The sequence below is a fragment of the Tursiops truncatus genome, chromosome 14 (genome assembly GCF_011762595.2).
Source record: "Tursiops truncatus isolate mTurTru1 chromosome 14, mTurTru1.mat.Y, whole genome shotgun sequence".
Lineage (NCBI taxonomy): Eukaryota > Metazoa > Chordata > Mammalia > Artiodactyla > Delphinidae > Tursiops > Tursiops truncatus.
Window position 1 is genome coordinate 67,857,747 of NC_047047.1, and position 9,049 is coordinate 67,866,795.

The 9,049-nt window shown below is 48.9% G+C and overlaps 1 protein-coding gene across 1 annotated transcript; it reads right to left on the reverse strand.

The window, feature by feature from the left end:
* Positions 1-234: 234 nt before the first annotated feature.
* Positions 235-3,459, reverse strand: TCF23 (transcription factor 23). The gene is made up of 3 exons (XM_019942592.1): positions 3,238-3,459; positions 2,289-2,531; positions 235-414 (listed from the first exon to the last, which is right to left on the reverse strand). The coding sequence occupies exons 1-3, from the start codon at positions 3,457-3,459 to the stop codon at positions 235-237; spliced, it is 645 nt and encodes a 214-aa protein (XP_019798151.1).
* Positions 3,460-9,049: the final 5,590 nt, after the last annotated feature.

Genomic DNA, 9,049 nt, shown 5'->3' on the forward strand with positions numbered 1-9,049 from the left:
GCCACTGGGGCATCACCCGTGGGGGACGAGATGAGGATCTGCTCCCCGGTTCTCCTGAGTACTCTCTGTCACAGAGCTGCCCACTGCTCTGCCTGGTCTGTGTGCTGGAACCTGGGAGTGGAGCCTGAACCAGATCGATGGGTGAGAGGCAGAATGAAGACAGGCAGGGCCTGGCAGAGAATCCAGGTCCCTAAGCTTGAGTCACAGTCCGGGAGAAAAGGGCGACTGTGATGATCACTTGTCACCAGGTGCCGGTGAGAGCGGCCTGGCGAGAAGAAGAGCGTCTGCCTCTCCAGAGACTTGGGTCCCGGTCTCTGCCTCCTTTGTTCTTTGGCCCGAGGTGACGGCTGTGGTGGAGTCAAGGCCAGAGCACCCCAGGCCTCCGGCATAGAGACGCGATCGCATCGGCCACTTCTGCAAGACATGGGGAAGGGATGAGGGTCATGCTCACCAGCACAGCCCTCGTAGCCCTCGGCACCCCAGACCGGGCCTTCCCTAGCCTCCCTCCCCGAGACCCGTCCCCACGACTGCTCCGATGACAGCGGTCCCAGGCTCACCACCACTCATGGCCTCACAAATTCTCCTGACCACCTGAGCCTGGCCGAGAGGCACAGGAGGAGCCGTCTGAGAAAAGCAAGGGCCCCAAGAGGAGCCCCGGATGGTGGGGAGGGAGGCGGGCGGCAGAGCTGACAGCAGCCAGGGCCTGGGCAGTGGGGAGGGCAGCAGCGTGGGGCAAGGACAGGCTCCTCCTGACACTGAACAGTCCTGACCCTTTCTCTTGCCCAGTCCCGGCCGGGCCCAAGTGCCTGTGGCCCGAGATGTCAGTGCTGCCCCCTCCCCCTAAGCAGGGGACCTCCCAAGATTGTCCATCCTTCCAGCAGGAGCGCGGCCAGTCCCAGAAAAGGCCAGGTTGACTTGGCTCTGAGGTCTGCCCTCCACCTGACAGCCCCCCACTTGGGGGCTGAGGGCCATTGCTGCTGGCTAGCCAACCCACCCCACCCAGCTGCCAGAGTGCTAGACCTAGCCGGGCTCTCATCTGTTCATTCTTCAACATATTCATGCATCACCTGCTCCCTGCGAGGGTCTCACCTTGGCCGCCGTCTTACAGCTAAGTAAGCAACTGTGCCACCCGGCGACACTGCACCAGGTGCCACCATTGGCATTTCAGAATTGCCCCATCTGAAATGTCTCAAATTCTTGCATTTTAGTTGTATTTATATGAAAGAAGAATATCTTAAGTTTCAAGACATTTCAGAACTAGGATGTTGAAGGAAGAGAGATGGTGAAAATTATCCTCCATAGAAATAAAGTTGCTGTCCTCAGAGGGCAAAGACGACCCTTTATAACAGCTACACTCCCAGTCAGCAACTTACAGTGTGCTCTGTCCCACCCCCGGGGCCTGCTTAGTGGCTATGAGCCCGGGGCCTGAACTGCATTCAGCCACTTAACCTACCTAAGCTTCAGTTTCCTCATCTGTAAAGTAATCTTCATGTGGTTCTTTTTCTTTTTTTTTTTTAATTTTCTTTTTTTTAATCCTCATTTGGTTCTTGTGCGGATTAAAAGATAAAAATGCACTAAAGCATTTAGTCTAGCTCTGGGCATAACTTTAGCCCCCAGATAATGTTAGCTGTTATTGCGATGATGATTACTGTTAATCATACTTCTCCTTCATGATCTCATTTCATACGCTGGAAGCAAAGTCAGACTCATGTTATCTTCCCTTTCCGTATAATAAACTGAGGTTCAGGAAAGGTAGGTGACAGTGTGGTAAGTGATGCAGGCAGGAAGCCCTCCTTCCCCCTTTCCCAGCCCCTGCCACGCCCCCACCCAGCTTGGTTGCTTCTAGAGTGATACTTTCTTAGAGCTTTGTTCTCCAAAGGGGGATCCCTCCTGAGACAGAAGTCCAAAGGACACCAAGGCACTGTACAGTGGCATAGTGCCCCTCGGAATCTAGGAATCTCCTAGGTGTGTCTTCTTTCCCAGACCCCAGCCCTGGAAACTACTCCCTTTTCTCCTCTACCACTAAGTGCCCCGGAGTCTTGGGGCCTCTCAGAATTTCCCTCCCCTTGGAGGAACCATATTCTCATGAAGTCATTTCCAATCATCACTCCCACTGCATCCCATGAGAAACATTGTCATTCCAGTCCCAAGAGCCAGCCTCAGCTCCTCTTCCCATGAGAGAGCAGGAAGCAGCCGGCCCCAGCGTCAGCTCTGCCGAGGGCAGGGGGACAAGTCCAGTATCCCCCATCCCAAACCCCCTTCCCCAAGGCCCCGGGCCCGCGACCTACCTTGAGAGGGTGCAAGTAGCGGAGTCCACGCAGGAAGGGCGGCCAGGCGGGGCCGGGCGTCTCATGGCCAAGTGTGCGGGTGAGGTGGGCTATGTAGCTGGTGGCCAGCACCAGCACGTCCAGCTTGGACAGCTTGGTGTCGGGCGGCACGGCAGGCAGAGCGGCCTGCAGGGCCAGGAAGGCCTGGCGCAGGGTCCTCACCCGGCTCCGCTCCCGAGCGGCGTTCTCAGGGCTGGCCTCACTCTGCACAGAGGACCCCAGGTGAGTGGGGCTGACCGGACGCCCATTGCCCCTGGTTGCTAAGAGCATCCTAGGGCAAGGTCTCCTGCCAGAGTAGTAGCATGCCAAACGACAGGGACCCCAGGGCCTCGTCCCCTCTTTGTCTGCTCTCAGCCCGGCCCCGCTTTACGGCAGAGGAAATGGAGAGAAGACCTCATCTGGGCTCAGAACTGAGTCCTGTACTCTTTCCCACCCTCCACTGTGCCTCCCCCTGGCCCTTGCCGCATCCACACCTAAGTCTGAATCCTGCTTACCAGGATGCCCTGGGCCCACAGGGAGCACACAGTCCTGCCCTGCTCTGTAGGGCTGACCCTAGGCCCAACCAGGTCCTGAGACGTAGAGGCAACTGTGGTAAAGAGGAAGGGACACCAAAGCGTGCTGGCCCTGTTGCTGACTGCTGCTCTGGGACCTTGGGAAACGTGTCACTTCTCCGGGCCTCAGTTTCCTTGAGACAAGTGAGTTGGGCCAGCTCTCTGAGCCACGCTCTGGTTAAGACCGGCTCTGATTTCCCCAACCGCCCAAGCATGGAGCCTTGGAGCGGAAGTTGGCCAATGTCCCCTCTCTTGGGCAGGACAGTAACCATGAGTGAGGCTCTGCCATCACAGGTGACGTCGCAGCCCCTCCCATGCCTGCCTCTCCCAGCTACCTCTTCAGGTCCTGGCTTTCTTACCCGGCCACGAGCCAGCCTCCTGGCGCCGGACCCTCGAGGGCTTGGGGCAGCTCTGCTCCATCTTGGGTTGCTCCAGCTGGTCTCTTCCCACAGGTCCTGCCCTGTCCTGCTCAGGCGGCTCCTCTTCCTGTCAGTGCCTGCCAGCGACCTCTGTGTGGCCTTGGCCGGGCTCTTCCCTACTCCTGGCATGGCCAGTGCCGCTCTGGCCTCTCTCTGTGACATGCCACACCCCTGAGGTATGATGCTGCAGCCCCCAGGACCGGAACACAGGGCCTGAGGCAGCCCTTAGGCTCACGCTAGCGGGGCAGGCTGGTCATCCAGACAGCGACGGCTACATCTGAGGAAGCGAGCGCCAACTCAGTCCTGCTCCACTCCTTGCTCTGGGAAAACCGCCCACCCGGCACAGCCCCCGCGAAAAGCCTCCTGACTGCCTCCCAACCGGCTGAGGGCGGGGGTGCTGGATGCGGGGAGTGGCCAGGCCCTGGGAGGAGGCCCCTGCTGTAGAGGGCAGGAGGACGGTGGGAAGGGAGCTCCTTTCCCGGATCCCGGCCTGACCCTGACTGTGGTCCTGGGATAGACCTGCAGCTTCCGCTTTGGGGCTTAAGTCCATGGAAGGGCCCTGAACTCCCTTCCCTGTGCCAGAAACCTGGCTGTGCTCATCCCTGAAAGGACCTTTCCTCCCCTTGCCAGTGAAAACGACCTTCCAGCCAGAGGGCGCTACTCCCCATACCCCAAACGTGCCTCTTATTTCCACCTCAGTGCTTTTACTTTTCCCTTTTTGTCCGCCTGGAATACCTCCCTCCAGCTGTGCCCCGGGAAAAGCTGCCCATCCTTTGGGTTATGTCCAAAGGATTTGTGAGGATTTCTTCCAACCCCACAGAACCCAGAGCCCATGTCTCCCTGTTTTATTGGTACCCCATTCTATGCACAACCACACCCTGGCTAGCTTCCTAAGAGTTCAGTGTTCTAGATCAGTACATGCCAAGCACTGTGCTAAGTACTTTACACGTATTATCTTATTTCTCAGATCAACGTCTTAAGAAAAAAAGACTCTCACATCATCATTTTGCAGATGGGAATGCTGAGGTATCAGGAAGTGAAATAACTTGCCCGGTGCCAAACATCTAGTAAGTGATGGTGGTGGACGAAAGCCCAGGCAGTCAGGGAGACATGGAAGGCTGCTCCTCACCCTACACCGTTCTGCCTTGGGTGGGTTACTCACATGTCTGTTCCCCTGCTAGGCGCGAGGTCTTTGAAGGCAAGGACCAGGATGTTTACTGAGCTGCATGAGATCCTCCATTCCGCTAGTTAGGAGGAGGCAGGCCGAAGGAATAGCAAACCTGCCACAGTCGGCCCTGCCTGCCCTCAGGTTACCACCCCTGCCTGCAGCAGAGTCATTGCACGTCCCTTATCCCCCAATCTTGAACTCCAGAGGAGACAAAATAAGTAAAGGGAAAGTGCAGAGAGGACAGAGGAACAAAGGTGGATGTACAGAGACAGACATTCAGCCAACCAGAGAGAAAGGAAAACAGAAGAGAAGTAAAATTCACTTGAATGTCCATCGATAAGGAAGTGATTAAATAGATTTTGCTATATCCATTCTGTGGAATGATATGCAGTAATAAGAAGAAGCAGACATCTATATAGTGACATGGGAAAACTCTCCAAGATGCACAGTGAAGTGAAAAAACCTAGTTGTAGGTCACTATGTATAATAAGATTCCAGCCAGGATTTTAAAAGAAGACACTAAAAAACAAAAGCTATAAGTATCAAGGTTTAGGGACTTCCCTGGCGGACTCCCTTCTGCCAGTCCTCCCTTCCAGTTTAGGACTCTGCCATTGACTGCAGGGGCACAGGTTTGATCCCTGGCTGGGGAACTAAAATCCCGCATGCCTCATGGCGTGGCCAAAAAAAAAAAAAAAAAAAAAAGTATAAAGGTTTTTGTGCTTATGTGAATATATAGAAAGGAGACTGAAAAGATGCACACTGAATTACTTTTTTTTTTTTTTAACTCCAGATGCAGAGAATTCGGTGCACACTGTCATTTTTGGTCCACGCAGGGCCTCTTGTTAGCCTTCCTCTCTCCCTCCTTCCCCCCCTCCCTCCCTTCCATCTGTTCCCTTTAATCCTATTCCCTATCATAGGCAGCCATTCCAAACTGTTTAATGTATATTCTTTCGTTTAATGTCTACTTTTTGTGGTGGTTTTAAACTATGTACACAAATTCTTTGACACTCCTCACTTCAAAAGGTGGAGCATACCAGATGGCTTCGCAGGCAAATTCTATCAAACATTTAGAGAAGAGATAACACCTATCCTTCTCAAACTCTTCCAAAATATAGCAGAGGGAGGAACACTCCAAAACTCATTCTATGAGGCCACCATCACCCTGATACCAAAACCAGACAAGGATGTCACAAAGAAAGAAAACTACAGGCCAATATCTCTGACGAACATAGATGCAAAAATACTCAACAAAATACTAGCAAACAGAATCTAACAGCACATTAAAAGGATCATACACCATGATCAAGTGGGGTTTATCCCAGGAATGCAAGGACTCTTCAATATATGCAAATCAATCAATGTGATAAACCATATCAACAAACTGAAGGAGAAAAACCATATGATCATCTCAATAGATGCAGAGAAACCTTTCAACAAAATTCAACACCCATTTATGATAAAAACCCTGCAGAAAATAGGCACAGAGGGAACTTACCTCAACATAATAAAGGCCATATATGACAAACCCACAGCCAACATCGTTCTCAATGGTGGAAAACTGAAACCATTTTCTCTAAGATCAGGAACAAGACAAGGTTGTCCACTCTCACCACTATTATTCAACATGGTTTTGGAAGTTTTAGCCACAGCAATCAGAGAAGAAAAAGAAATAAAATGAATCCAAATCGGAAAAGAAGTAGTAAAGCTGTCACTGTTTGCAGATGACATGATACTCTACATAGAGAATCCTAAAGATGCTACCAGAAAACTACTAGAGCTAATCAATGAATTTGGTAAAGTAGCAGGATACAAAATTAATGCACAGAAATCTCTTGCATTCTTATACACTAATGATGAAAAATCTGAAAGAGAAATTAAGGAAACACTTCCATTTACCATTGCAACAAAAAGAATAAAATACCTAGGAATGAACCTACCTAAGGAGACAAAAGACCTGTATGCAGAAACCTATACACAGATGAAAGAAATTAAAGATGATACAAACAGATGGAGAGATATACCATGCTCTTGGATTGGAAGAATCAACATTGTGAAAATGACTCTACTACCCAAAGCAATCTACAGATTCAGTGCAATCCCTATCAAACTACTAATGGCATTTTTCACAGAACTAGAACAAAAAAGTTCACAATTTGTATGGAAATACAAAAGACCCCGAATAGCCAAAGCAGTTTTGAGGGAAAAAATCGGAGCAGGAGGAATCAGGCTCCAGACTTCAGACTATACTACAAAGCTACAGTAATCAAGACAGAATGGTACTGGCACAAAAACAGAATTATAGACCAATGGAACAGGATAGAAAGCCCAGAGATAAACCCACACACATATGGTCACCTTATTTTTGATAAGGAGGCAAGAATATACAATGGAGAAAAAGACAGCCTCTTCAATAAGTGGTGCTGGGAAAACTGGACAGTTACATGTAAAAGAATGAAATTAGAACACTCCCTAATACCATACACAAAAATAAACTCAAAATGGATTAAAGACCTAAATGTGAGGCCAGACACTATAAAACTCTTAGAGGAAAACATAGACAGAACACTCTATGACATAAATCACAGCAAGATCCTTTTTGACCCACCTCCTAGAGAAATGGAAATAAAAACAAAAATAAACAAATGGGACCTAATCAAACTTAAAAGCTTTTGCGCAGCAAAGGAAACCATAAACAAGACGAAAAGACAACCCTCAGAATGGGAGAAAATATTTGCAAATGAAGCAACTGACAAAGAATTAATCTCCAAAACTTAGAAGCAGCTCATGCAGCTCAATATCAAAAAAACAAACAACCCAATCCAAAAATGGGCAGAAGACCTAAATAGACATTTCTCCAAAGAAGATATACAGATTGCCAACAAACACATGAAGGGATGCTCAACATCACTAATCATTAGAGAAATGCAAATCAAAATTACAATGAGGTATCACCTCACACCTGTCAGAATGGCCATCATCAAAAAATTTACAAACAATGAACGCTGGAGAGGGTGTGGAGAAAAGGGAACACTCTTGCACTGTTGGTGGGAATGTAAATTGATAGAGCCACTATGGAGAACAGTATGGAGGTTCCTTAAAAAACTAAAAATAGAACTACCCTATGACCCAGCAATCCCACTACTGGGCATATATCCTGAGAAAACCATAATTCAAAAAGAGTCATGTACCACAATGTTCACTGCAGCTCTATTTACAATAGCCAGGACATGGAAGCAACCTAAGTGTCCATCGATAGATGAATGGATAAAGAAGATGTGGCACATATATACAATGGAATATTACTCAGCCATAAAAAGAAACGAAATTGAGTTATTTGTAGTCAGGTGGGTGGACCTAGAGTCTGTCATGCAGAATGAAGTAGGTCAGAAAGAGAAAAACAAATACAGTATGCTAACACATATATATGGAATCTTAAAAAAAGAAAAAAATGAAGAACCTAGGGGCAGGACAGGAATAAAGACGCAGACGTAGAGAATGAATTTGAGGGCACAGGGAGGGGGAAGGGTAAGCTGGGACGAAGTGAGAGAGTGGCATGGACATATATACACTACCACATGTAAAATAGATAGCTAGTGGGAAGCAGCTGCATAGCACAGGGAGATCAGCTCAGTGCTTTGTGACCACCTTGATGGGTGGGATAGGGAGGGTGGGAGGGAGACGCAAGAGGGAGGAGATATGGGGATATATGTATATGTATAGCTGATTCACTTTGTTATAAAGCAGAAACTAACACCATTGTAAAGCAATTATACCCCAATAAAAACTAAAAAAAAAAAAAGGTGGCGCATAATCCTCCTCCCCGTGAGTGTGGGCTGGACGTAGGGACTTGCTTCTAACAGGTAGCATGTGGCAGAAATGTCAGTGCGTTACTTGAGAAACTAGGTTATAAAAGACACTGCAGCTTCCTCCTTGCTCTCTCTGGGATCTCTCCCTCTGGGGGAAGCCAGCTGTTAAGTCATGAAGATACTCAAGTAGCCCTGAGGAGAGGCCCAAGTGGTGAGGAACTCAAGCTTATCAACCACACCAGCACTAACTAGCAGCCACGTGTGTATGTGTACCACCTCAAAAACGGACCTTCCAGCAGCAGTTCAGCCTTTAGATGACTGCAGTCCTGACCAACAGTTTGCGTGCAACCCATGAGAGGCCCTGAGCCAGAGTCACCCAGCTAAGCTGCTCTAACCTGTAGAATCCCTGACCCACAGAAGCCATGTGAGATAATACGTGCTGATTGCTGTTTAAGTTTGGGGGTAATCTGGTAAGCAGCCGTAGATAACTAATGCAATGCATGTCGTTGAACCATGTGCATTGCTGAGTGAATGGATTTAAAAATCATTAAAATGATAATGCATTTATATTGCAAATATATAATACAATAGTACTTATGTCTCAGATCACATTGTTACTTCTTCCATTCCATCCTATGTTTTTAAGTCCTTTGCTTCTAATTTGCTGCAGGATACTCCACAGTGTGCACCCGTCACATTTTGACCACCCAGAGCCCCAGGGATGGACATCCAGATTGTTTCCAACTCCTTATCGCCCCAAACAATGCTGTCATGAATA